Here is a 27584-nt window from a genome sequence, read left to right on the forward strand (position 1 = left end):
AAGTGGCGCCGTCACCGTTGGACAGACGACAACTACCAGATTCAATTGCCGAACGACAGACAGACTATTTAGACTTGTTGGATGAAACACGGTGGTAAAAAAAAAAAAAAAAAATTAGCGCGCGGCGGCCCCCTTGCGGCCGTCGTATCTTGGCGGCCATCCGGGTAAGAGTTGACAGTTGACAGCCCAGCAGCCCAGCCCAGGCCTCGATGGGATGTGCGCTAGAAGAATTCCGCGGCGCACGTGTGCATCTGCTATACTCCAGCGCCCCAGCGGCCGCCCCGGCGTCGCCCCAGATGTTGCTTTCTCCCCCGGAACGTCGGTGGTACACGGAGCGGGGAAGGACATGGACAGAGAAGGAGAAGGGGCAATTAGAAAAAAAAACAATGAAAAGAAATATGGGTTTGCTGTAACGTAACCCAGCCTACGGACAGAGCCAAGACAGGGAGGAGGGAAGGCAATTGGCAATCCTGCATGCGGAAACTACATTAGATATCAACAGAAGAAAAGAATTGAGCATGTTGTTGCATGTCGAATGTAGCTATATTTTTTTCTAATTTTTTTTCCTCTAAGATTTTCGTTTTGGCAATTCAAAATGACGTACCGCTAGTGCTTCATGTGCTTCTCCTAGACCTCCCCCCTCCACTTACAGAGCACGCACTCCAAGCTAAACCCCCCATGCGCGAAGTCCACTAAACGCGCCACTTTATGGCGAGGGGAACGCGCTGAATTACAGGCGCATCAATTTCTCCAAAGGGAAAAAAAGAAGGAAAAAAAAAACACCCCCACAATCCCCCAGCAGAACTTCAGCTGGCAGCCCCAACTTTTCTCTTGAAGGCGCAAGGGGGGGGCAGTTTATTATGCGTCGGGTGACTCGACTTGAACGACATGGAATTGGAAAAGAATGTCACCGCTCCTTGGCACAATTTCTCTCTTTTTTTCTTCTTCTTTGCTTTTATCTTTCAACCTTCTCCGCCTTTTTTAAGCTCTAGCCAAGTACCTTAAAAAAAAGCCAACACGGCAATCAAAGTCGCACAATAGATGTGGCGCCGCCTGAATCAAGCAAAACGCCCCGATGAAGCCACCACCACACACTCAAGCCACCGCTTCATCTCTCCTTTTTCAATAGCCGAAGCCTGCGGGAAAAAGAACAGCCAACAAGAAGAAAAAGAAACTGAATAAAATAAACAGCCTCCCCTCCACATCTTTTACCATTACTCGTGTCTCAGTGGATTTTGGCGTGTGGGGGGGCTCTTCTTCATTCCCCTCTCCCATTCATTCCCCGCTCCAGCTGTTGCTCTCCCCACCGGAAGTTAGGGACGCAATCCCGACAAGCTCTAGTAAAGCGCGCCAAAGGAGGAGAAACGGCACCAGAATCATGAAATGATTTAAATTACCAAAAAAAAAAAAAAATTGTACACCAACCCAACAAACAGGAGCTCCTCTCCCATTCGGCCCTTTCCCCTCGGGGGACGAGAATGAAGAAAGAGGACCAAGCAAAAAACTGGCTCGGCTATTTCCCCATGGGATTATGGTCCGTTAAATACTCGTTTTCCCCTCGTTCCAATTCCTTCCTGCTACTTGCCTTTTTTCTTGTCTTGTTTTGGTTCTCCTTTGCGTTTGTCCGGGCCTAGGCTTTTTTCGTCCTTGTCTCAACACCACATAGAAGCGCCCCCACACACTCTCGTGATATCTCTGCCCTCACCTACAACACACACCACAAACGCCCGCCATCACCACGCACACACATACATACATACACACAATGGACGACAAGATCACGCCCGCCGGCGCTCCCGGCGCGGCTGACACTGAAAAACATCAAGTTGAAAACATTGAACACGCGAGCCACGACGCTGCCCACACCACCACCACCACCACCACCGGTGCGCCGCCCGCCGTCTCCGCCAGCCTCGCCGCCGTGGCGGCCGCCCACGGCGTCGAGATCCCCGACATGGACCCGGCGCGGCGCGCCGTCGTCGAGCGCAGCCTCAAGCGCAAGCTCGACGCCCGCTGCTCCCTCTTCGTCCTCATCTACATCATGAACTACCTGGACCGCAACAACCTGGCGTCGGCGCGCCTCAAGGGCCTGCAGGAGGACCTGCGCCTCGACGACACGCAGTACGCCACCTGCCTCAGCATCCTCTACGTCGGCTACATCCTCATGCAGGTGCCCTCCAACATGTTCATCAACCGCATCTCGCGCCCCTCGCTCTACATTGCCGCCGCCATGCTCCTCTGGGGCGTCATCTCCACCCTCTCGGGCAACGCCCGCGGCTTCGGCAGCATGGTCGCCATCCGCTTCCTGCTCGGCTTCGTCGAGGCCGCCTTCCTGCCCGGCGCCCTGCTCATCCTCTCAAAGTGGTACACCCGCCGCGAGCTCACCAAGCGCAACGCCCTCCTCTTCTGCGGCAACCTCATCTCCAACGCCTTCTCCGCCCTCGTCGGCGCCGGCGTCCTCTCCAACATGAACGGCGTCCTCGGCCACCCCGCCTGGCGCTGGCTCTTCTGGATCGAGGGCGCCGCCACCTGCTCCATCGCCATCCTCGCCGCCTTTGTCCTCCCCGACCTGCCTCATAACTCGCGCGGCTTCACCCTCGAGGAGCGCCAGGTCGCCCAGCTGCGCATCGTCGAGGACGTTGGCGAGCTCGACTCGGACGCCGACATGGGCCCCACCGAGGGTCTCAAGATGGCCCTCAAGGACGTCAAAATCTACGTCATGATGCTGACCTTTACCTCTTATGTTGTTGGCCTGTCTTTTAACGCCTTTTTCGTACGTCTCTCTCTCTCTCTCTCTCCGCCAACAACATCCTCATTTACATGCTTGTCCCTCGTATACTGACCAACTCCCCCAAACAGCCCAGCTTGACCCAGACTCTCGGCTTCAGCTACGTTCCGACCCTTCTCATGAGCGCCCCTCCCTGGGTCTTTGCCTGCTTCGTCTCCTACTTTGTCGCCTGGAACTCGGACCGCACGCAAGAACGAGTACGTCTGCCCACTTGTCCCCATTTCCCGTCTGCGCCTCTCATGAGCAAAATGAACTAACCCGGCCCCCTTTCTCTTTCCCCATCCAGTTCTGGCACATTGTCACTCCCATGCTCGTCGGCGTCGTCGGATTCGTCATCTGCATGTCCACCCTCAGCGTGCCCGCCCGCTACGTCGCCCTCTTCCTGCAGACCAGCTCCTACGCCGGCTACATTGTCTTTTACTCGTGGATCGCCTCCTCCTTCCCGCGCCCGCCCGCCAAGCGCGCCGTCGCCATCGCCATCATCAACGCCTTTGCCCAGCTCGGCAACGTCGCCGGCTCCTACGTCTGGGATCTCAAGGAGAACGGCTACCGCAAGAGCTACGCCATCGTCCTCAGCATGTTTGGCGTCACCATCTTTGGCTGCTGGATCGTCCGCCTCATGCTCGTCAGCCTCAACAAGCAGCTGGAGAAGAGCGAGGCCGAGGCCGTCACCGATGAACCCGAGCCCGCTCCTTCGGCCGGTGCTGCCGCCGCCGTGCAGATCCTCAACAGCCCCAACGAGGCCCTCCAGATGCGCAAGGGCTTCCGCTACCTCGTCTGAGGTGCACGCATGTGCATCCTGTACAATGACTCGCATATGAAAAAAAAAATGGAAGCCAGCTCATCTTGTGATTTAGACGTCATCAATTTAGAAGTAGCATGTATATACTCTTGTTTAATATGAAAATGCCACATCCAATTTCTACCAATTGGCGGGTGCAATCGTGATTTGATCATTTGCCTGTAACTCTTTCAACAATGAATCAATTTGTACAGACGACATCAAAAGTCCAAAGTCTGCTAAAGAACGGTTGATGCCACAGTCTCTGCGCTAGACACCAACCCCCTCACAGCGCAACACGGGCCGCCTTGACGTTGAAGCCCTTCATCTCCACCGCGCCGGCCCTGTCCTCGTCCCACTGCCCGACCGTCAGCCTCAGCGTCTCGTTGGGCCACAGCGTCACGTAGTTGTCGGACCACAGCACCGGCGTCACGTCCGCGCCCGCGCCGTCCACCAGGTTCAGGCTCACGAAAAAGGCCGGCACCCCCGACGTGTTTTCCAGCGTGACACGCCGCCGGCGGATGACGCCGCCACCCTCGGTCCTGTCGCCGCTGCCGCCGCACGTCGACGGGGCACCGACCGTCACCCGGACCTGCGCCGCCTCCATCGCGCCGAGCGCCGTGTAGTCCGCGTACCGCGTCACCGGCGTGTGGTACCACGTCGAGTTGGCCCAGTCGAGCTCGTCCACGCCGCCCCCGCGCGCGAGCCAGTACACGTTGCGGCTGAGCGTCTTGCCACTACCGCTGCTGCTGCTGCTGCTGCTGCTGGTGGTGTTGGTGGTGTTGTCCGACAGAGTGAGCCGCAAAAACGCCACGTCCTCGATGGCGTCCAGCCCCCGCACCGTGCCGATCCTGCGGGACGCGTTGGGCTCCGTCGAGGCCGCCAGCGTCTGGCGCGACAGCGTCCGGCCGCGCGTGTCGACCAGGTCCGCGGTGACGGCGCGCGCGCCGCGGCGGTCCAGCGAGTGGTTGATGAGCCAGACGCCGCGGCCGACGGGATCGTAGGCGACGTGCTCGAGGCGGGCGCCCGTCTTGCTGCCAAAGTACGAGCCCGCGGGCCGCATGTAGTAGTCGAACTGGTTCCAGTGCAGGCTCGGCCACGCGTTGTTGAGCATCCAGTACACGAGCCCCGTGGCGGGCCGCCGCGGCGCCGGCGTCGCGCCGTCGCCGCCCCACAGGGCCGAGTAGCCCTCGTACTGCGCCCGCGTGGCCTCGTAGTCGGTTAGCTGCGCCTTGATCAGGTAGTCGTCGAGCGACGACGGCGGGCCGAAGCGCGCAAACAGGCCGCGGTTGTAGATGGTGCGCGTGTAAAACTGCGACCGCCGCGACATGTGGAACAGGCCCTTGTCCGGGCGCTGCCACAGGTCTTCCATGTCGGCCGCCGACAGGAACCGGCGCAGGCTGCCCAGCTCCGGGGTGCCGACGCCAGCGCCGAGCTCGGAGCCGAAGCCAAACGCGGCGCCGTAGCGGTCCGTGCCGTCATGGTTGGTGTCGAACCAGTAGTTGGGCGGCACCCAGTCGTACGGCCCGTCCATCTTCATGCCCGACGGGCCCAGCCGCGCCGGGAAGCCGCGCTTCGACGCCGACGCCACGATGGGCACTTGCCAGCCCGCGGCGCGCAGGCCGTCGACGTAAATGTCCGTCGCGCGGTCGTCGGGCCAAAAGTCGCTGCCGACCAGGAAGCCGAGCATGCTCGGGTGCGTCTGCAGCACGGCCGCCTCGTGGGCGACGCTCGCGGCCGCGGCGGCGTAGTCGCCCTCGTCCCACGCCGGGTTGACCTTGAGGTCCTCGTTGTATGGCCACGCCTCCCACTTGTCGCAACACTCCCACCCGGCCAGCACCATGAGCCCCAGCCGGTCAGCGATGGCGTACAGCTCCGGCTGCTCCAGCTTGCCCTCGAGCCGGATCGTGTTCTGGCCCATGTCGAGCATGTACCGCGCCGTCCGCGCGAACCGCGCCCCGTCCCACCGCAGGAACATATCGGCGCTGTACCCGGCCCCCAGCACCTGGAACGGGTGCCCGTTGACGTGGAAGAGCGTGTCGTTGTGCTCGTTGACCTCGGACGTCACCGTTCGGATGCCAAACGTCGTCGCCGCCGCGTCCGAGACGACGGGTCGGCCACCGCCCCCGCCGCTGCCGCCCCCGCCGACGACGACGGCAAACTCCACCCGCGCCGTGTACAGCGGCTGCGCACCCCACGCCTTTGGCCACCACACCCGCGGCCGCGCGACGACGTGCGTGAACTCGACGTACCGGGACTCGCCCGCCGCCAGCGTCAGGCTCTGGTTCTGAGCAGCGGCGCCGACCACGGGCGCGCCGTCCGGGTCGGAGAGGGCCGCGCCGGCCGCCACCGTGACGCTCTCTTTCGCCAGGTTCGTGGCCCGGGCGCGGAGCTTGACGGTGGCGGCGCGCTCGCCGACGGGTGCCGGCGCGTCGACGACGACGCTCAGCGGGCCCATGGCCACGGGCCCAGTCTGCTTGACCGTGATGTCGCGCCAGACGCCCGTGCCGTTGTCCGGCGGGTACGGGTTCCAGTCGACGAAGCCGACGGCCAGGTCGTAGGTGTAGTCGGTGGGGTGCACGCGCACCAACAGCGCGTTAGTCTCCGCGGCCAACTCCGTGATGTCATACGTGTGGCCGGCATAGGCGCCCGCCTGGAACGCGGCGTCGGTGACCTGCTTGCCGTTGAGGTAGATGTCGGCCCTGGACGAGATGCCGTTGGTCTCGAGCAAAAAGTGCCGGGCGCTGCTGTTGCTGCTGCTGCTGCTGCTACTATTGGTGCCGGCGGCAGCGGCGACCGGCAGCGCAAACTCGCTGCGGTAGACCCAGGGCACGGCAAACTGGGCCCCGTCGAACCGCTCCAGGTTGTTCGAGAACCACAGCTCGCTGTCCTTGTACTCGCCGCTGGCCAGCAGGCAGCCCATGAGCGTGCACCGCGACGCCTCGACGTGGTGCCACGACGACGTGTCGGCGCCGCCCACCCGGGAGATCTTGGCGAGGTCGGCGTCGACGCTCGCCGTGGACTGCAGGTCCCAGCCGGGGATGGTGGCCCTCTGGCCGGCGCCGGAGGTGAGGGGCTTCGCCGTGGCGGCCGTGGCGGCGGCCCAGAAGCCACTGCCGGCGAGCAACGAGGCCAGCGCAGTCCGGATCATACTGCCTCACTCGATTTTGTAGCGACTAGCCAGAAATCTGAGGGAAAGTTAAGAAGAAGAAGAAAAAATGACAAATTTGAGCGAAATTCGGCTGTGCTGGGCCTCGCGAAGGAAACCTGCGAGGCACCCCGTGGACGTGCATGCTTATAAGTAACGCAGCTCGGAACAGATTCCTTGGTCATACAACGTTGCCCATCTTGGCCTGTTAACAGCCTACGACACGGTGATTGGTGGCCCCGGAATGCCGTTCAGGGTACCCCCCCCTGGCAGCTTATTTCTTATTAGCGATGCCGGCTGGCGCACCGGGGTGCGGGGGAGGGGTGCCTGTGCTAGGCCCGGCAATGTTCGGCGAGGTCGGTGATGATGGCCGAGCAAAGCGCAGATCAGGGTGTACGTACAAGCTTCCCATTTATACAAACTTGAAACTCGGTTTTTCCTCTTATAAGATGATGTCTGGATGTTGGATCAAGGTGTGATGAATAGGAACAATAACATATATGTCAATTGGTTGATTCTGTTTGTTCTGTTTGATGTGTTGGATCCAGCCAGTTGTGGCAGGCTGGCCACAATTATTATGGGTCGACCCCCCCTCAATCAGAGGCCAACAGCCTGCTTGCACAGGGTTAACACTATACTTCCCAAGATATTGAAGAATACTACCATGTCGGTTATTCCAAATTTGATAATTTCGTTCCAGTTGACAAACTTTTGAAAAAAATTGAATAAAGTATGATTTTTTTTATAATCTTGACAAATACGTTATTCATCATTCAAGATACAGCACAAGGTATTCATTTTAACTTGATAGGATCCATTTAAATTGTTATTTTTTATATTATATCTGTCTATATAATCTATTGTTTGAACTCAGGAAAAGTAAAGCTCTTCCCTGGCAATTTATTAGTTACCTGATGTCTTTCTTAATTATTTGGGCTGCCGTTTCGGCGACATCCAGCTACAAGGCCATGTGGCCACGCCTGTTGAGGACCGCTCGGCCGTCTCGGGCCCCGATGCTTTACAGGAAAGACAGGCGCTCAGACTACTATTACAGGGCTGTCTCACCTCCCCGTTCATGAAAGAGAGCTGCATTGGGCGGCGGGAGACGTAAGCGTTGCTGTGGCTTTGACAAGATGAAGACGGGCGACTGCTCGCGGAAAAATCGGCCGCAGGTAATGATCCCCCTTCGCGCAATTCATTATTATTTATTCTGTTTAAAGAGCTGTAGTATCCGTCCGCCTGACAAGCCGGCTTTGCTTGTGCGGTAAGTAATACATGCGGATGAGATGGCAGGCCATCTAAGCGAATACCTTGAAACAATGCGCCACTATAGATGTACGTACTGTTAGGGCAAAAGAGAACAGATTAATAAGAAGCAGCAAGATGCAAGGCAGACAAGCGTAGGCGAGAACGCGCGAGCCAGGGATCGCCCAAGACCGCCCGGAAGTCGTGCATGCTGGTACCACATTTACATCGCATTACAGACATTACTGTACCTATTGACGACCGCACCAAATGCGTCAGTAATTTTTCGCTGTTTCGCGCCGTTGGACATTCAACGCGTTTGTGCTCGGTTATTCTGGGTGTGATGTCGGACTTGCGACAGGGCGATTTGATGACTGAAAGCAACCAGCCTGGCTTGGCAGTTTGCTACGCGCGCAAGGTAGATCAATTCCCATTACACAGCGGTCAGTATCGACAGACAACTAGTCTTGTGATAAGTCATGCACGTTGAAACGAAATTGTTATAGATGTGGATTGTGAACCTCAATAAGTACGATCTAGCAGAGGATTTGACCAAGCTGACTCTGGAAATTGTATAGTAACTCGGCATGTCGCAACGCGGACGGTCCCTCCATAAAATGAAATTTGCAAAGAACAAAATGGGCGACAGAATGTAAACGCAAAAAACATCAGAAATACATGTGCAACAGTGTTGACGATTTACTTGCCCCACGGCCATTAACAACCATTCAGTCCAAGCCTCTGGGGCGGTGGCGCTCCCACTATTTTGCCTGTCCTCCTTGATTATAGTGGCCATTTTGTTCCTCAGCCTGCCCGACTAGGTTTCAACCATTCATCAACGGCTTACGGATGGCTTCACACTCACGAAGCTCGGTAACGCCGAGACTGCGTAAAAAGCGAATACCGGCTAGTGCCTCTTACCGTCTTGCCACAGGCTGCGTAACTAATCGGGACATGATAGACTGCCTGCAGCGCATGCCGGACGTCTAAGGTTGGCAGCCAATCCCCCACCAGCAATCCAAATCATTAACTCTCGTCAGGTAAGATGTGACGGAGGGAATCCATGCACAAGGTAAAAAAAAAATTCCTTGATTGGCTTTCAGGGTAGACTTGCATGCTGATCCATCCCTAGATGCCGTTCGTTGAAGAAGATTTGCAATTTCACCGAGCGGCCAAAGGATCCCTACCAAGAGTATGTGCGAGCTATTTCTAGAGCTGGATAGAGCTGACGGATTCATCGTCACAGAAGAATCGACGCGTTGAGCGAGCAAGTATCAACTTTGAAAAGACACATGGATAGAAACATCGGCGGCACTATCGACTCCGCTACCGGTGGCGGAAGCATTCAAACGACAGCATCAATAACTTCCGACTCTTGCAGTCCTGAGACCGGCGTCCAATACCCAGCCCATGCCCATCACGCCCGAAATGTTTCCCGATACTCCGACTCAATTCAAATGACTCACGATGCGGCTCAGTCACCTGGAGTCGGCCTTTTCTTTCGCAAAAGTCAAAGGTCTCATTTCACCACCGTGGTCGGGCGGCTACCTGATTTCGTGACCATCGGCCTCATCACTCTGGAGCAAGCCGAGCACTATTTTTCCACCTTTTTCGATGGCTGCCATCATTATGTTCCCGTATTCGACCCCGGGCATGACACATTACAAAGCGTTCGGCAGAGATCCAGCCTCCTGTTTGCCGCAATATGTACTGTGGGCTGCCGCGTCGTGTGCGGCACAGACTCGCACCAGTGGCGGCTGCTGAATTTCCACCTCAAGCGCATGCTCGGCAGCGTCATGTCATGCCCTGCTTCGTCTTCCTTGGAGACTATCCAGGCGCTGCTGGTCAGGGCATGTTACTCGGCGGAGCGATCGCTGCTCGTTGCGAGCGCCGCGCGACTCGCAATCAACATGGGCTTGCCCGATGCGTACGATGAGCTGATTGCCCTGATGGTGGGCGGAAATGGGTCCTCGGATGGAGCTTCGCTACTCCGTCGAGCACGTACATGGCTGCATCTGCTGGTTCTAAGCCATATACTGCACGTGGACGCTGGCGACATGCTGACGTTCAAATTCTCGGGCGACCCGCGACGCGCAAGAATTATCCTGGACAGCTCGGATGCCACAGTTCTGGACCGGTTCCTGTTTGCGCAGGTTGAGCTCAATGTCCTTCGAGCCAACATCTTTGCATCCTTGTCGAAGAGAGTATACGAAGACGAGGAGGACATACTGGGCGTGGTGCGCGACGCAAAGATTGACATTGACCTCTGGCACGGCGACTGGGAGCGGATACTGCAACAGACGGCCAATATCCCGGCATGGATCCTGGTAAATCTGCGCGTCCAAAAGTGCTGGGCGACCACAATGGCCCTCTGCCGGGCTGTTCGGACCGCCGGTGTGGAGAATGTCGACTTTATGTCTCCCGCGCAGCGGTCGATTCTCTCCATGGCCAAGGCATCGCTGCGGCTGCACCTCCAGACCATCATGGCGGAGCCGCGGTGTTATCTGCACAACCTAAAGTACGCAATGGATTTCGTCTGGGCGAAGTGTGCCTTTTGCTACCTGCTGCTCTTGAAGCTGTGCGTCCTCCTGCCAGAAGAGGACGGCGGCGGCGGCGACAACAACCTCAACGACGATCTGATTACTTGCGGAGCTGTCCTGTCGCGGGAGCTGGGCGACGCGGCGGGCGGTGCGGGCATGACTGGCATCTCCAACAGCACCGCCAAAATGTATCTGCAGCTCCTGCAGACCGGCACCGAAAAGTTTGCCCGGGCGTTGCAAAGCCACCACGAGCACGAGCAGACGGGCGAACGCGTTGGCAGCGATGAAGCTCTCACAGTCGACGACGGCTTTCGCAAGCCGGCGGACGAACTGGACTCATTCGTACCAGACCAATTCGTCTTTGAGTGGGACTTTCCTGGTCTGACATTATTCTCGTCTTCGACTACTGGCATCGGTTGGCTAGATGATATTCTACTCGGCGCACTGAACGGAGATGGTGACTTTTACGGCCTTGTTGCGCCCGCTGGGGAGATGGGTGACATTGATGGATGAATGCTCTTCTCTTGGCGTCTGCTGAATAATTCTAATTGGACTATGGTTACTAATCGGACGACCCCTATTCATTGGAATTTCTATGATAATTCGAATCTTCTGCGTCCTTGCTCGTCACGGCCAAGGTCGGAGACGGCTCGGCCGTCACTGCTCTGGACAATGCGCACATCGCCGACAGGGAGCACGACGACAAGCTTCTTCCAGGGAGCGCCGAATCCAGAGCTCTCATCCCTCGTAAACTTGACAGCCAGGGCCTCATCTGTTGTACTGTACGAGATGGTGAATGAAGAAATCTTGTTCTTCGCCACTGGCGAGACGCCGTCATCCTCGTGCCACGTGGTCTCGTACCACCTGCTACCGGAGCCCCGTTGCGGAGGGAACACCTCCACGGCGCGGAAGTCGTCGAGGGGGAGGCCGGCGACGTTGGTCTTTTCGCCAGGGGAGAGCACCTGCACGTCGCGACCGACGGGGATGGCCGCGCCAACCTTGGCGAGGACGGCGATGCCTGCGCCGTGCCACTCCGCGTCGATGGTGGCCCACTGACCCGCCCGAAGATGCTGATACGGCGCGTTCATGTTGACGAAGCCCTCGTCGGAGTCGCCGCCCTTTGGCAGGTAGATGCTGACCTGCGTGGCGCCCGGCTCGAAGACGCCCCCGACGAGGATGCCGTCGCCGAACCAGTACTGCGTCTCCCCGTCCGTGAGCGGCTTCTTCCACACCTCGGCGTCGCCCTCGTACCCCCAGCCCGTCCACCGCTGCGGCGGGACGGCCTCGCGGTGGCTGTCAATCATGGACGAGTAAATGTACGGGATCAGGGCGTAGCGGCGCTTGATCGCCCTGCGGACGAGGTGCGTGACCGAGGGGTGCATCCACGGCTCGATGACGTCGCCCACGTTGTTCTCCGTAAAGGTCTTGAAGCAGTTGATGGCGAACCGCGGCGAGTAGACGCCCAGCTGCACCCAGCGGAGCAGGAGCTCGGGCGACGGCTGCGGACCCTCGAAGCCGCCGATGTCGTGGCCGTAGCAGTGGAGCAGCGACACGCCGGCGTTCAGGGCCAGGGCGGTAGACCCCTTCATGCTCTCCCAGCTGGTCGTGTTGTCACCGCTCCACGAGCTGCAGGCGTATCGCAGCGTCCCTGCTGTGGCGCTCCGCGTCAGAACAAAAGGTCGGCTCTCGGGGTCGGTGTCGACCAGAGCATCGTGCGATGCCTGACCGTGGAGCTCCGTGTGTAAACTCCTGCCCCATATGCCGATTTGCGGGCGGCCTTGCAGCTCCTTTGGGATGTCTAAAGATGCAAGGTTGAGCGCACACTCCCAGTTGTCATCAGTAATCACGTATTCATTGTTATCGTTCCAGATGCAGTCTATGCCTTGTTCGCGAAGCTTCTTGACACCGTCGTACCACCACTTGAACCCCGCTTCAGAGGTGAAGTCGATATGGCCGCCCTCGCCGCTCTCGCCACCACCTGCGCTCCATAGGCGAGCAATGGCGGGCTGTTTGGTGTTGGGGTCCGTGAAGAAGGCGTTGGCAGCCCTCAGCTTCTCATACTCGGGATGGCTGCCCAGAACGTACGGCTTGACATTGGCAATGAGCCGCATGCCAAGCTTGTGGTACTCCTCGATCCAGCCTTCCGGATCCGCGAAGCGATGCCGATTCCAGGTGAAGACGTTGCGCGTCTTGGGCGGCTGTTCGGCGACCGTGTATCCGGAAGACATTTGATACGCAGAGCAGGGAATGTCGTACTCCTTCATCTTGCGAGCAAGCTCTAGAAGGGCCTCGGAAGCAGGTGGCTCATCGAGCATGGAGTACTTCATGCCACCAGAGAGGTAACCAAACGCCCACCGGGGAACCAGAAGAGGAAACCCTACCAGCTCGGCATAGGTCCGCACAACATCTTTCAGGGTTCTCCCTACAATAGTGTACTCCTCAAGGCCGCCGTAGTCCTGCCGAAAGACCTTGTACCGCCCCCACATGCCGTCCATTTCGGAGCCGATGGAATATAATCCCCGGGTGTGGCTGGTCGAAAAGGTGGCGACACAGCCGCTTGGCGTCGCGTTGATGAGCAGAGGAATGTTCTTGTACAGAGGGTCAGTGCGGTAGACGTCATATCCAAAGCTGTCAGTTGCCGACATTTCAAACTTGCGTCCCGAAAGATCCATGGGAGCGGCTTTTTCGCCCAGGCCTACGTGAAGAGTGCTGCGATTGTAGCGCGTGTAATGAGCCACACCTGGTCCGTCGACGGCGTATCCGCGGAACGGTAAATCTTGCAGAATAGGGCTGTCTAAACTCTCAATGTAAGCCACAGAGAGGAGCGGTGATGATTCTGTCCAATCAAGCTTGACAAGAACATCTCCAATCTCAATTTCTCTTGCCGTGTCAGAGGGGGATGTAATAGACAGCTTGACCCCGTCCAGATCCGCTTTCATGGGAGCGGCACTGGGATGAGGCGGTAGAGGATGTGACTGCGATGTGAATCGAGTTCTGAATACATTGGATCGCAGAGTCTCGAATGAAAATTGGAAAACATTCTCAGCATCGCTGTCATTCAGCAGAAGCACTCGTGGCTCCTGTGCTCCGGTGGTGTTGGCCTGCGCCACTGTCCACCCGGACAAGACTCGTTCTTGTTGTTGCGGCATTGCTTTTTCGGTCGTGTAAGTTCGAAAACTTGCATTTGGGGTATCACGCAACTGAGCGGCATGAGGACTTTATAGCTCAGTTCAAACAGTTCTCTGTACCTGTGTAGATCCACAGCCGACGCAGCACGATGCTACCACCGGCTACCGCAGCCCCCCCCGCACGCTGGGCACTAACATCAGAGACGCCTTCGTTGGTGCACTCTATAGTTGGAACCCAGCGGCTCGTGCCAACGACTCGACACCACTCAACACCCCCACGAGCGCGGTGGGAGCGGAGAAAAGACCCGAACGCCGACCGGAGAAAGCTCCCGAACACCGACGCCACCCACACAGCCAATTGCCGAACCCCATAGTTTCTTGACGACTTCTTCCCCACGGGGAAAGCTCACACGAGGCGAAGAAGCGCCGACTGTTGTACAGTGATTCTGGGGAACAAAGCACTAGTGGGAGCCAGCTTAAAAAGTTTCGGGATATAACTACCGGAGGATTCCTCGAGGCAGTTTCGAAGCCTTTTTCCTATCACCCTGTCCGGGACCCTGTGCTTCTGCAAGGACTGCTTCGTCGCTTATACGATCCGCCGCAGTTGGACATTCTCAGAAAAAAAAAAGAATGGAGGCGCAGGCCAAAGACTCCACGAACGTCGCCCACCTGGAGGGTGCTGGCGACGTCGAGCCCAGCAAATCGATCGCCCGAGGGCAGGACAAGGCGGCGCTATTTCTTCAGCAAGCTGGTCACCAGGTCACTGTCACGCCCGAGGATGACAAGCGCATCCTGCGCAAGATCGATCTGCGGCTGCTGCCCATCATTCTCTTCGTCTACTGCCTGCAGTCGCTCGACAAGACGACGCTGTCGTACGCCTCGGTGTTTGGCCTCATCAGGGACACGAACCTCGAGGGCGACCAGTTCTCATGGCTCGGGTCCGTCGTCTACGTCGCGCAGCTCGTCTTCCAGCCCGTCGTGGCCTACAGCCTCGTCAAGTTCCCACTCGGCAAGTTCATCTCCGTCATGGTGTTTTGCTGGGGCGCCGTGTTGTGCGGCATGACGGCGGCAAAGGGGTTCGGTGGCTTGATGGCGGCGAGATTGCTTCTTGGCGCCTTTGAGGCGTCGGTCGGTAGGTCGGATCTCAACTTGGGGAGGGGGATCGTGTGCCGCTCGCTTTCATGCTAACGCAAAAGGCAAGCTCCGACGTTTATTGCAGTAGTTCAGATGTGGTATCGCCGCCGCGAGCAGACAACACGCAATGCTGCCTGGTACGCGATGCTCGGCATCGTCAACATGGTAGGACCGGCCAATCATGCGCTACCTCGCTGTCTGCTGATGTCCTTGTAGCTCGGTAGCCTTTTGACATACGGACTCGGCCATATCAGCTCGCATCTCCACTCTTACCAAATCATCTTCCTTTTCTGCGGATGCGTCACTGTAGCGTTCTCCATCGTCATGATCTTCTTCATGCCCGATTCTCCCATGGAAGCCAAATTTCTCAAATATGAAGAGAAACTCATCGCTATTGAGCGGCTTCGTATGAACCAGATGGGAATTGGTTCTGGTGTCTGGAAGTGGGATCATGTCCTGGAAGCCTTCTTGGACCCCAAGACCTATCTCTGGTTCTTCTTGATGCTCGTCATTTCGTGGGTTACCCTCCGCTGCATGGCGCACACTTTCTAACATGCTTCCAGAATCCCGAGTGGCGGCATCTCAACATTTGGTCCCCTCATCATTGAGTCGTTTGGTTTCGACAAATTCACCACCATCTTGTTCAACATGCCCTTTGGCGCCGTGCAGATGATTGCGACTCTTGGTGGTGCAGGGCTCTCCAACCGCATCGGGATGAAGTCAATCGTCTTGCTCCTTCTCTGTCTGCCTCCCATCGCTGGCTGCGTCATTCTTCTCGTTGTCGGTCGTGCTCCCAGCAGCCGCGCCGTGCTGCTCGTGGGCTACTACATCATCTCCGTGTATCCTGGCATCTCGCCGCTCATCTACTCCTGGTCCGGGCAAAACACAGGCGGAGACACAAAGCGCAAGGTCACCACTGCGATGCTCTTCATCGGCGCCAGTGTTGGCAATATCATCGGGCCTCTCTTGTTCAAGCCTAGCGAGAAGCCCCGGTACACAAGAGGGTTGCGAGTCAATCTAGCGCTCTTCATCGTCCTAGCAGCGCTCATCATGGCGGGCATGCTCCTCATTCGCATCCTCAACATGAGGCAGGCAAAACGAAGAGTGGCGCTCAACAAGTCTGAGCATATTACCGATACAAGCATGATGAGCAACGGCAAAGCTGAGAACGTGAACGAGGCGCTCAACCAATCGGAGGGAAATGTCGGTGAGCATGCATTTGAGGATGTCACAGACTTGAAGAATGAAGATTTCATCTATGTTTATTAGCTGTTTACAATTCCATACCCGGCTTCAATAAACGTTTAGCGTGCATATTTCTGCGATGCCATCAATTTCTTTCTAGCTCGTGGGCGCAGGGGTTGGCATCGGTATTGGGCCACCAGGAGAATTTTCAGTCCGAGCCGTCAGCACCTCGACGCCGTCATTTGTCACGAGGAGAGTATGTTCTGTGGCAGATTAGCATCCGTCTACCGAGCGAGATTTTGATTCTTCCCACCAAACTGAGCAGTGCGCTTGCCGTCCACTGTCGCATTCGTCCACTTGTCTGGCCAGTACAGCTCTTTTGGCTTCCCCAGTGCCAGGATCGGCTCAATGGTAAAGGCCATGCCAGCTTTGCACACCCCAACAGCCTTGTTCTTCGCATAGTGAGGGATCCACGGAGGCGGGTGAAAATTGGTGTTGATTCCGTGGCCGCCCCAGGTAGACACGACAGTGCATCCACGCTCATTGGCCATCTTCTCAATCACCTCGCCGAATTCTCGGATCGGTGTCCCTGGCTTGACAATCTTGATCGCAGCGTCTAGGCACTCGCGCGTCGTCTCGATGAGGCGCACATTGTCTGGATCGGCTTTGGCTCTGTCGCCGACATAGTATGTTTCGTTCAGATCAGCATGGTAGCCCTCGTGGAAGATGGAGATGTCGAGATTGAGAATGTCGCCGTCTAGCAAAACCCTCTGGTCTGGGATGCCGTGGCAGACGACTTCATTCGGCGATGTGCAAAGCGACTTGGGAAAATTTCTGTAATTGAGTGGCGAGGGATAAGACTTTTTTGAAAAAAATTAGTCCATTTTACAGGATATGTGTTTTGTTAGAGAAATCTCACTTTTCGTTCCAGGCATGCTTTGTGGCATATTTCGTCCAAGTAGTCTGTCGTGACGCCTGGTCTTACCTCTGCGGCAACAATATCCAGGACCTCTCGAGAAAGTTGGCAGACTTTTCGCATGGCCTGCTGTGCTGCAGCATCCAAGATGTCTACTTTGGCTCTGTTGAGCATGCGTTCGCTCGTGGGCACGCCAGTATCTGCATAGTCTGGCTGTCCAATGGACTTGGGGACGGCGCGTCTTGCCGAGAGGGGGTATACAGGCCGCACTGATCCAGTGTATGGAAAATCAGGAAATGGGTTGTACACGCCTCCTGATGTCGGATTCATTAGCCGCACATCATTGACGTCGGGCGCGGGCAATACCAACTCGTTTTTGCGGCATCTTGGGCCGACTTGTGCAGCTCTTTGTGCACAGTCTGCCGAGTCATTGGATGGCATTAGCAAGGATGACTCTACTGTCAATTCGTCACCGACTGGAGACTTGACATACCCAGTTCTTCTTGAAGCAGTCCTGTGAGCAGAAATAGCTATCCTTGACGCTTAATTTCAGGCACGTCGGGCACTGAAGCGTGGTAGCGGCATTGCCGCAACCTTTGCACCCAACACTGGGGCGAGCAGCGTGTGCAGCCTCGGTCATCCCTCAGTTTCGATTATCCGCGATGAGAGTTTAAAGATACTTTTGAGCCTGGCTATGAGCTGGACACCCTCACGGCGTGTCGGTCGTTTGTTCGGCTGTCAGAAATCGTAGTTGCTTAGCGGAAAACTCAGTGCTGCAACGGGTGGTGGCGTCTTTGGCCGAATGGCGATCGATCCCCGCCACAGCGACATACCGTGTGCTGCATGTCAGCAGGGTCTACAAAGGACTGGAAAGCATCGAACTCTATCATTCGCTGTCATATTTTGTCCATGATTACTTTCTTCGATGACTCCGCTGTTCATAGGATCAGTATCAGTGCCGGCTTGGTTGTTCCATGCCTCATATCCGTCGGATTTGCCGAGGGTCAAGTTCCCGGCTGTTCGACGTTGGTCCCGGGTAAGCGGAAGGAAGACGGCAAAAGAGGCGACTTTTTAATTTACATGAAGTTGATAAAATTGATACTAAAGTAAGACGAGGACCCCGATACTGAACCTCGAGAATTGTATTTCATATAGGATAAATTTATACAGCAAAGCGGCTAGACCACCTGGTTGCATACGCGACGGAATGACGGCTGTGGACTATCGTCTTGGGGCTGGTCAGTGGAAGAGGCAAGCTAGCTACATCTGCAATTCAATATCTTGTGTTGACTTGCGACCTTGTGAAGAGCCGAAAACGCCAGAACCTGCAGTCAACTCTCCTTTCATTGCCCGAGCGATCCATGCTGGCACCATCAAACACCAGGGGCCGCACTATCTTGGAATTGAAGTGCCACGACTATTTTTCAGAATATGAGACCATTTGACGAAAAACTAGGCGACAACGTTCCATCGGAACACCAAATGGGCACCAGGCCATGTCTCATCAACCAGTACTCAGTACACACCAATTGGTCTAGGAGTCAAGGTACGACAACTCGTCAAGAGAGACAGAACTAAGGCCCATGGCGTCAGTTCCGTTGAAGAGACGGCGGGGCTGTGAACACTGGGGTTGGTTAGTTGACTAGGAACTGCACACTACTTACTTAGTAACTAACTAACGGTCGGATATCGAGTTGCTGACTCGGTTCTGTGAAATGGCTTGGCTATAGGATTCTATTCTCATACGAAAAGCCCCAACACCCAATCCCAGCCTTACCGCCCTTACATTAGATGCCCTATATTTAGCAGCCCCGCGCACCAGACTACAAAATGTACCTGCCGATCATCCTTTCTGGGCTTGGACGAGTCAGCACGGCGCATCGACCTCTCGAGTTGGTACTGGTAACTGTTAGCAGTATTGCCGGCTGGCAACAGCGAATCGATGGTAACTAAGTAGCCCACTGGCTGCTCCACAAGATCTTGGTACAGATGGTCTCGTTCTCATTCAGCGGATCCGAGTCAGAAGCTCGATATCAGACCCTCACTATTGGTCAATTCGGCTGCCAGGGTAGAGCGAGGTTGCGAAACGGTGGTTGGCTGCCGAGTACCAAGTAGTCAAGGTCTCCGGTAGCATCCTCGGGGACCCTCAGCGAAGACCGACTCTGATGTCGTGCAGGTCCGCGGATAATCTTTTTTTTTTTGTCGATAATGATAGAAAGCGTTGCCGCAACTTTTTGGGCGGCACCAAGGCCGCATTGCTGGGAAGGTACGCCCGGCCCAGTCATGATCACTGCAAGGGAGGTTTCTCCCTGGAGATGATTTGTTTCGGTAAATACCCTTGTGATTATCCTGCAGCGCGCATATGAGTTTTCAGCCACTCTATTACGTCTCCGTAAATAAGAGGCAAAAAACAAAAAAACAAATCCTTCCTGCGCAGACTAGCGGATGCTGGCATGGGGGCGAAATAACTCCCACACTCGCGGGTGAAGTGTGCCGAGAAGCAAAGAATGCGGCAAGCTGCCAGCGCACAGAGTCTACGCTGCCTACTGATACGGTCGCGTACATCAGACGATGGATAGATAGATTGCAAGTCGGGGGCGGACCTCTGGAGCCGTGACCCGAAAATCCTTTGTTCGTCACCTCAAGGGGCCCGCCCGCGAGAATGTGCCACCCCCTCCATCAGGGCGTCAATGCTCCCATACAGGGTTGTGGAGAAATGAGGCGACTCACATCTGTTACACGGGATTGGCTAGTGACGGTCTTGCGGTTCGTCGTGCCCAGTTTTTTCCCCTCCCGAGGCCATCATCTCGCATTCCAGGGATATGGAGCTATCCGGCCATGACCGGGCCTCTTATTATGATTCGACTGATAGGGGGGGGGACAGGACGAGTACACAGGCAGGCAGGAGAAGGGGGTGGATACGCAGCTCTCGTATCCAGATGGGCATTCGCTCCGGCTCGACCTTGGGAATGACGGTAGTGAGCATTTGGCTGTTGTCCTGCCGCCGCTGCTGAGCTGGAGGCGATCCTCCGACCGCACTCCTGCGCCGACATTGCGAACAATGGGAGAAAGCAACTCAGTGCCAAGACACGAGAGCGTGAATGAACTGAGTCGCTGTCTCGGACCTGCATCTGGCTATTGTGCTCGGTACGACCTGCTCACTTGATAGCTCTCTTATATCTTTTGCGTCGTCTCCCCGCCAGCTTCTTGGACTGGGGTTCTTTTTTATCTTTATTATTCTCTTGTGCACAGCAACCACGTTGTCATCATGTGGAAAAAATCTTCGTGGCATATCGCCAGCATCATGGCAGCTGCGGCGGCGCAATTGGCGGCGGCGGCGAGCTTGCCTCTCGTGCCCTCAGCCAACGTCTCCGCGCCCGCCTGCGTCAGGGCCTTTGAGCTTGAAATCACCTGGGAACAGTACGCGCCGTTGGGAATATCCCGCAGCATGCTGCTTGTCAATGGCCAGACACCTGGCCCTGAGCTGAAATTCAACCAAGATGACAATGTGGTCGTTCACGTTGTCAACAAGTCACCATTCGACATTACTGTCCATTTTCACGGTATGATTAACCTTGCCTGCCCAGAAGACGGCCGAGGAGAGCCAACAGGTATTAATGCAAAGAATCGTATAGGAATCGAGATGAAAGACACTCCCTGGTCTGACGGCGTGCCCGGCATCACGCAGCTCCCCATCCCCCCGGGGCGAGACTTCACTCATCGGTTCAAGGCCACACAGCACGGCAATTACTGGTACCACTCTCACGTCCGCGACCAGATCGAGGACGGTCTCTACGGCCCCATCTTCATCCGTCCTCGCCCCGGGACGGACAATCCGTTCCACCTCATCACCGCTGCTGGCGCCAACGTCAGCGCCATGCTGCGGGCGGAAGAGCTCTCCATGGCGGTCGCCATCTTTGACCTGATGCACATCACGTCCATGGAGAAGTGGAACATCACCCTAGCTTCGGGCATAGAGATCCCCTGCTACGACCGCATCCTGTTCAACGGCAAGGGCCGGGTCCAGTGTCTCGCTGCGGCCGACATGCAGGCGAGCCTCACGGCTGCGCAGCTGAAGGACCTTGCACTGGTTCCAGGATCTGCTCTGACGGACAGAGGGTAAGAGGGGTCTCGGCGCCGCGCCACAGCCCGATTTTCTTGAACGTGATGTAATGGATGATGGCTAACGCGGGCATGCACTTATACTTTTTAGTTGCCTCCCCCCCAACGTCATGGCCGCATTCGGCGGTGACGTGGAGAATTTCAACGAGGGCGCCCTCCCGCGCGACATCTTTTACGGCTGCGAGGACGGCACCGATCCGGTGGAAATGTTCGAGGCCGTCCAGGATAACTGGGTATCCTTTAACGTTCTCGGGTCCACAAACTTTGCCACCGGCGCCTTTTCCATCGACGAGCACGACATGTGGGTGTACGCCGTCGACGGCGGCTACGTTGTGCCGCAAAGGGTGCAGGCCATCCCGCTGGCCAACGGCGAGCGCTACTCGGTGCTCGTCCGCCCGGCCAGGGCCGGCGACTTCAAGATGCGTTTCAACTCCATGACGGCGGCGCAGATGATCACCAGCTACGCCGTGCTCTCCGTCGTCGGCGCCGCGTCGGAATGCCCCAGCAGCAGCAACAGGAGCACCGTCGAGCAGTCGGTCCCGTGGATCAGCATCTCGGCCCAGCCGCTCTCGCCCGCGACCGTCTTTTTCCGCGACACGGCCGCGCACCCGTACCCCGAGGAGCCGATCCCGCGGTCGGCGGACGCGCTGCACGTCCTCAACATGAAGATTGACGGCGCGTCGTACCTGTGGGCTCTGAACAGCACGCGCCTGCAGCCCGACCACTTTGAGTCGGGCACGCCGCCTCTGCTGTTTGAGCGGCCGCCCGACGCCGGCGCCGGCAGCAACAACAACAACAACGTTACGCTGGCGACGCGCAACGACACCTGGGTCGACCTGGTGCTGTTCGCGTCCGTGGCCCCCATGCCCCCGCACCCGATTCACAAGCACGGGAACAAGATGTACAAGATCGGGTCCGGGACGGGCGCGTTCAAGTGGGCGTCGGTGGACGAGGCCGTCCAGGAGGCGCCGGGCCAGTTCAACCTCGTTAACCCACCGCGTAGGGACACGATAGACACGCCGGCGGCCGTCAATGACACCATCTGGACGGTAGTGCGCTACCACGTCACAAATCCGGGCGCGTGGCTTCTGCACTGCCATATCAGCAACCATATGATGGGCGGCATGAACATGGTGCTGCTGGATGGGGTGGACGCCTGGCCGAAAGTGCCGGATGAATATCTCGAGTATCATTGAGTGCGATTGTCATACTACTGCTGGATATATTGATCATCTTACTTGTATTAAGGAACTACCTCTCATCATTTATGTACCAAATCATTTACTTTTTCATCATTTACGCATTACAAAGAAAATACAATTATCCACCAGCATTCTTTCCAAATCTCAATTGACAGTTGATTATACGCCAGCAAACCTTGCTTTGAGGTCAATGGATCACATCTTACAGAAAGCGACCTGGGGGTATCTATGCATGATTAAAACTCCTACTACCATCTGTACAACACCTCTTTTTTTTATTTTCGCCATCTGACGCAGCCGTACTTTTAATCCGACATGTCATCCATCGCCGGGTCTCTGCCAAAGGGGTGATTAAACTTGAGCAGCCCGTTGAGCCCGCCCACCCAAGGGTCGTCCTCCTCGGTGCGGATGACACAGGGCACGCCGCCGTGCCACTCCTCGCCGGGCCCGGCACGGCCGACAAACTCGCCCTCGACGCGGATCTCGGTGCCCGGCAGGACGCCGCAGCAGCGCTTGCCGTCGATGCTCAGGTCCAGCTCGCGGCCGCGGTTGCGCGAGCTCATGCGCAGAACCACCTTTGTGTCGAGCGGGAGCACAAGCGACCGGAAGCTCAAGCTGCAGGGGCTGATGGGCGTTATGAGGAGCGACTTGACCAGCGGGTGGACGATGGGCCCGCCGGCGCTCAAGCTGTACGCCGTAGAGCCGGTCGGTGTGCTGATGAGGATGCCGTCGGCCGTGGTCTCGGTCAAGAAGTGGCCGTTTTGGTAAATGTCAATGATGGCGAGTTGAGGATGCGAGCCGCGGTGCACGGATATCTCATTTATAGCTCGCAGGGAAGGGGACGGTTCTTTGGGCTCTGCAATTGTCGACTTTCCTTGACTAGATAGTGAGTCGGACACCTGGTGGTTGATGCTGTTGCCTGCTCGGTCGTAGATGTCGGCTTTGATGCGGTGCCGCAGGAGCACGCGCGATGCCCTCTGATGGCCCAGGCTCTTGCCTTTGAGGCGCTCCCAGCCGTCGTGGTGGGTGGCGCGTGTGGTGAGGTTGTTGTTCTCGCCCTGCTGCAGGTAGTCGGCTTCCCTGGCCTCTGGGACGTCGCTGCCGCTCATGTACATTTCGCGCCAGGCCTTTTTGTAGTCGGCGAAGCTCCACTCGCCGAGGAAGCCGAGGGTGCCCATGCTGAAGGAGACGATGGGGGGCACGGAGCCGTGCAGCTTGTAGAGGCTGGCGGCGCGGAGGACGGTGCCGTCGCCGCCAAAGGTGGCAATGACGTCGACCTTGTCGGCAATGTTGGACTGGTGGTCGGCGACGTAGAGCGGGAAGCCCAGGTGCTTCTGTATGGCGTCGGCGATGCGCGGCTCGACAATGATGTGGACGTCCGGGTATTCGCTGTGGATGTGGCGCGCGAACTGAATGACAGACTCGGTCACGTCGGGCGCGTAGAGCTTCTGGACGAGGAGCAGGTTCCGCGGCGGCCGCGGCCAGTTGAGCACGAGGAGGGAGGACCCGGGCTTGGCACTCTGCAGGTAGCGCGGATACGTTCGCTCGGGCAGCTCGGCGATGCTGCGGCTGATTGGCTGCGTCGGGCACGTCTGGAGGGCCCGTGTTGAGGAAAAGTGTCGCGGACGAGGGGAGGAGGACGGGGAGGAGACGATTGGCAGCGCCGTGACGGGGGTGGCGACGAGGACACCGCTCGGTAGACGGCTGTTGGTCGCGGATGGGCGGGAGCAAAGTGGTCGGACATGTGCCGCCCCTCGAACGACGGCAATTCGAACCATGGCGTCTCAGATGTAGTGATGGATGAGCATCACTGTTGTCGAGCTTGACGGAGGGAGTTTGGCCGAGGCCAAGTTTGCACTGCCAGAGCCCAGTTGAAAGGAAAGGTTGGCAGCTTCAAGTTCAATGTCAGAGACTATGTTAGGGATCTGAAGCTCCGACAGTAATCTGTGACGTATGGCCACGAGTAAATATGATTGGGTTGAAAGAAGCTGTCACGGAAGGCGAAAAAAAAAAAGATCGAGATGGTTGATGGACTAACTAATGGCGGTGGAGCCTGAATCCAACTACTGCGACATCGCTGAAGCTGGCGGCCCGCCCGCTGGGGAAACTGTAGGTAGGGCTGTTAGTGGCTCCCTAGTGGACTTGTTAGCGGGCTTCCTGGCCCGTTCAGTGGGGGAGGCTGAGCATGCTTCGGCGGGGGCTTTACTGGCCGACAGTGCTGTAACTTGCCTATAACCTTAACACGTGCGCTGCACTTTTACATCGTTGCGCACTTGAAGCAGTCGTGTCTATTTGTATGGTGGGCAAAGGGAGTGCGCACCTTTGGAGGAATAAATACTCAAGATCAGAATTGTTTTGGACTTTGTAGGTTGGGACGCATGGCAATTTCCTGCACGTTCAGATACTCTGAGCGCTGTTGTAATCACTAACATCCACAATCTCTGCTTCTGTATAGTTCTTGAGCGACGGACTAAGGGTGTGTGTCAAAATCAAGCAAAGTACAAACTAGCTATAACCTTTATTGAATATGAATATCGTTCATCAGTGGGAGAAATTACGGACTTAGCAGCGAAGCTGGCCATGTTACTCCAGCACACCGGTAAGATCACCAGTTCCCTACTCTCAAGCCCTTACAAGGAATAGCAGTGTTAGAATGTCACATCTTAGTAGCAATCTTTATTGTGTATGTTTTTCTTTTAAAAAGAAACATCCTTGGCCTCTGTATTCAATTTTGAGTAGTCTTATCCCCCTGAAAAGCTCACATGAAAGTCGAATCCGTAGCCAAGCGCAGCAGGTGCTATAGCATCGAAAGCCCGGGCAGGGCAACAAATATTCACATACATACTCGCTTTCAGTACCAACTTGAGATGTCTCGGTAATTCAAACAACATCTGAAAATCTAAACTGCTCATCAACGATGAAGCGATCCCTTCCCAACTGTTCGCCACGCGCAAAAGCTACCCACAACCGCCTCACCTCTTGGCCGACGGTGCGCACCGTATCCTCTGCGTCGCTCCCTCGTAACATGGGCGCATTCTTCCACGCGCCCCAGCCGCCCAGTATGAACGGCACCTCGATCGTATGCGCGGCCTTGAACGGGCTTCCGTGCGGTGCCACCGCCAGCTCATAGAACCATGGGCTGCCGCCGACGGCCCGCGCTTGCTCCCACAGCTTGTCCGCGTCGTCTTGGAACCAGGACTTGCTGATGAAATCGACGACTCCGTTCGTATCAATCGTTGGTTTCACACGCGGGCTCATTGCGTCAACGATGCCTTTGAATGCGACGCCCTCGTCGCGGCAGTATCCGACGAACACGGGGATCCGTGCCAGAGCGCGCCGCACGCGAGCGTCAAACTCGGCTTGGCTGATAGCCAGTGGTCCGTAGCCAAGAGTGGGCGCAAATGGCATTCCCAGGGTCGCGAACGCGCGTGATTCGATTGCCAGTTTTTGCTGCACCTCGAGGAGCTCGTCCAGTGTCACTTGCGCCGGGGTTTCGCTGAGTGAGGCTTTCGCCACAGCGTCAAGAGCGCTGACCATGCCGCCGCGGTCCATGCGACGCACCCCCAGAGGGGCACTCTGCAGTATCGCACGCTGGAACAAATCGTCGCTCCCATCGGCAGCAAAGAGGCAGTAGATGGAGTCCCCGCCCGCGGAGCTGCCGGAGAGGGTCACCTGCTCTGGATCGCCGCCAAAGCTGCTGATGTTGTCTCGAATCCAGCGCAAAGCCGCCATCTGGTCGAGGAGGCCCAGATTGGCCGGTGCCAGTCCTTCAATAGGCTGGTAGCCCAGTATCCCGAGCCGGTATGTGATGCTAACCTGGACGACCCCGCCGGCTGCCAACTCCGCGCCGCTGTAGACGTCGAGATCACCGCCACCGGATGTGTAGCCTCCTCCGTGGATAAATACGAGGACAGGTAGGAGACCTGGCTTGTCTCTTCTGTCCGGTGCGCAGATGCTGACGTGCAGACAATCCTCGTCCATGGCGTGCCCAGCGGTGATGTTGCCATTCAGAGCCTCGAGGCGAGACGGCAGCTGAGGGCATATTGATGCCGCTCTCGTACAGTCCACGATGCCGGTCCATGCCTGTATAGTTTGTGGTGGCTGGAATCGGGCGGCTCTCGCATATTTTACGCCTCGGGCACGGATTATGGCGCCGTGCTTGGCGGCATAAATTGCACCATCTCGAAGCCGAATCTCGACCTTGTAGTTCTCCGTCATGGTGGAGCCAAGTCGTCCAAGGACGCGAAACGATGAGCGATAAAATATAGATGAATGTGAGCCTATAAGAGCATTTCTAATGTCGTTTGAAGGGACTTCATCCAGGTCTGTGTCCGCTATGTCGAGTCGGGGCTCGCTTTTAGCGAGTTTGTGGAGAAATCGGAATGTCGGCCTGCCACACGGATCGTGCGGATCGTTGATCGACCATCGAACCACATCGTCATTGTGGGGGACCTTGGCGATGCTACATTGTTCTTTGTTGTACAGTTTCAACTAGGCAACTTGTTTACAATTGACCTTGATAAAAACTAGCATGTCGTCTACGCCTTGAGGCTCGTTGACCCAGTGTCCACCGTCGGCATACTCGTGCCACTCTACGTCGAGTCCGAGAGCCGACAAAACATTCTTCATGCGACGGCCGTTGGCAACCGGCACCACGGCATCGTCCAAAGCATGGCCGAGGAATACTGGTGTTGTTATCATCCGATCGGGCAGCGGCCTTTTTATGGCAACGTCTTGGCCAAAGCGATACAGGTCTTGTAGGGTGGAGAAGAGAGAAGTTTCCGACTTGTGCCCCGCGATTGTCGCTTCAGCCACGGACGAGAAGGGCAGCCAGCTGCAGAGACCAATGAGGCCTGCAAAGCCTCCTCGGCCATCACAGAAGAAGAGAGACAGTGCAGTGGCGAATCCCTGGCTGATTCCGCAAAGAAATATTCTGTTCCTGGGGACGAGCTTCTCTTCTGTTTCGAGAAGGGCAAGCACCCTCTTGATGCTGTCCTGCAGGCCGCTGCGTTGAATTTCGCTCTCTGCTTCAGGGTCCTCAACAGACCACATATCAAACCACTGGCACAACTCCGTATCGAAGCGCTGCGAGTGCAGCATGGCCGCGGCTGGGAAAACCCAGCGCACCGTGGGAAGAAGTCCAGGCAGGGTGCGGTCTTGCTCAGTGTGGGCAGCGGCTAAGCCAGAGCTCGCCTCGCTTTCGAATAGCTCATCGGCAAACTCGCGGGCACCGCTATCGCGTCCGTGCAAGAAAATGACGGTACACGTATGCGCTTGACCTGGTGCGGGGCCATGGACGTGAGCGTTGTGTTCCATTTTGTCGAGATTGAAGAGCTCTGCGACGGAATGCGGAAAATGAGAGGCGCGAGTATCGGAGAGGAAGAAAAGGTGCAAG

At 56.8% G+C, this 27584-nt stretch overlaps 10 protein-coding genes across 10 annotated transcripts; 4 read left to right on the forward strand and 6 right to left on the reverse strand.

Moving 5' to 3' along the window:
* Window positions 1-1765: 1765 nt before the first annotated feature.
* On the forward strand, window positions 1766-3569 carry V2A60_000611 (major facilitator superfamily domain-containing protein; the record flags this gene model as incomplete). Its single annotated transcript, XM_083251980.1, has 3 exons — window positions 1766-2773; window positions 2860-2985; window positions 3075-3569. The coding sequence occupies 3 exons, from the start codon at window positions 1766-1768 to the stop codon at window positions 3567-3569; spliced, it is 1629 nt and encodes a 542-aa protein (XP_083108106.1).
* A 286-nt stretch (window positions 3570-3855) lies between these two features.
* On the reverse strand, window positions 3856-6720 carry V2A60_000612 (glycoside hydrolase family 2 protein; the record flags this gene model as incomplete). Its single annotated transcript, XM_083251981.1, has 1 exon — window positions 3856-6720. One exon carries the CDS (start codon window positions 6718-6720, stop codon window positions 3856-3858), a length of 2865 nt encoding a protein of 954 aa, XP_083108107.1.
* Window positions 6721-9419: 2699 nt separating this feature from the next.
* Window positions 9420-11015, forward strand: V2A60_000613 (uncharacterized protein; the record flags this gene model as incomplete). The annotated part of the gene is made up of 1 exon (XM_083251982.1): window positions 9420-11015. One exon carries the CDS (start codon window positions 9420-9422, stop codon window positions 11013-11015), a length of 1596 nt encoding a protein of 531 aa, XP_083108108.1.
* An 80-nt stretch (window positions 11016-11095) lies between these two features.
* On the reverse strand, window positions 11096-13651 carry V2A60_000614 (glycosyl hydrolases family 31-domain-containing protein; the record flags this gene model as incomplete). Its single annotated transcript, XM_083251983.1, has 1 exon — window positions 11096-13651. The coding sequence occupies one exon, from the start codon at window positions 13649-13651 to the stop codon at window positions 11096-11098; it is 2556 nt and encodes an 851-aa protein (XP_083108109.1).
* A 609-nt stretch (window positions 13652-14260) lies between these two features.
* V2A60_000615 (uncharacterized protein) lies at window positions 14261-16033 on the forward strand (the record flags this gene model as incomplete). The annotated part of the gene is made up of 4 exons (XM_083251984.1): window positions 14261-14762; window positions 14832-14929; window positions 14981-15279; window positions 15328-16033. The coding sequence occupies 4 exons, from the start codon at window positions 14261-14263 to the stop codon at window positions 16031-16033; spliced, it is 1605 nt and encodes a 534-aa protein (XP_083108110.1).
* A 72-nt stretch (window positions 16034-16105) lies between these two features.
* Window positions 16106-17505, reverse strand: V2A60_000616 (uncharacterized protein; the record flags this gene model as incomplete). The annotated part of the gene is made up of 5 exons (XM_083251985.1): window positions 16106-16212; window positions 16263-16809; window positions 16935-17179; window positions 17236-17284; window positions 17359-17505. The coding sequence occupies 5 exons, from the start codon at window positions 17503-17505 to the stop codon at window positions 16106-16108; spliced, it is 1095 nt and encodes a 364-aa protein (XP_083108111.1).
* A 2664-nt stretch (window positions 17506-20169) lies between these two features.
* On the forward strand, window positions 20170-22183 carry V2A60_000617 (multicopper oxidase-domain-containing protein; the record flags this gene model as incomplete). Its single annotated transcript, XM_083251986.1, has 3 exons — window positions 20170-20428; window positions 20501-20984; window positions 21079-22183. 3 exons carry the CDS (start codon window positions 20170-20172, stop codon window positions 22181-22183), a joined length of 1848 nt encoding a protein of 615 aa, XP_083108112.1.
* Window positions 22184-22494: 311 nt separating this feature from the next.
* Window positions 22495-23967, reverse strand: V2A60_000618 (NADH kinase; the record flags this gene model as incomplete). The annotated part of the gene is made up of 1 exon (XM_083251987.1): window positions 22495-23967. One exon carries the CDS (start codon window positions 23965-23967, stop codon window positions 22495-22497), a length of 1473 nt encoding a protein of 490 aa, XP_083108113.1.
* A 1102-nt stretch (window positions 23968-25069) lies between these two features.
* On the reverse strand, window positions 25070-26407 carry V2A60_000619 (uncharacterized protein; the record flags this gene model as incomplete). The annotated part of the gene is made up of 1 exon (XM_083251988.1): window positions 25070-26407. The coding sequence occupies one exon, from the start codon at window positions 26405-26407 to the stop codon at window positions 25070-25072; it is 1338 nt and encodes a 445-aa protein (XP_083108114.1).
* A 273-nt stretch (window positions 26408-26680) lies between these two features.
* On the reverse strand, window positions 26681-27505 carry V2A60_000620 (alpha/beta hydrolase; the record flags this gene model as incomplete). The annotated part of the gene is made up of 1 exon (XM_083251989.1): window positions 26681-27505. The coding sequence occupies one exon, from the start codon at window positions 27503-27505 to the stop codon at window positions 26681-26683; it is 825 nt and encodes a 274-aa protein (XP_083108115.1).
* Window positions 27506-27584: the final 79 nt, after the last annotated feature.

Source organism: Cordyceps javanica, chromosome 1 (genome assembly GCF_051103115.1).
Source record: "Cordyceps javanica chromosome 1, complete sequence".
Classification (NCBI taxonomy): domain Eukaryota; kingdom Fungi; phylum Ascomycota; class Sordariomycetes; order Hypocreales; family Cordycipitaceae; genus Cordyceps; species Cordyceps javanica.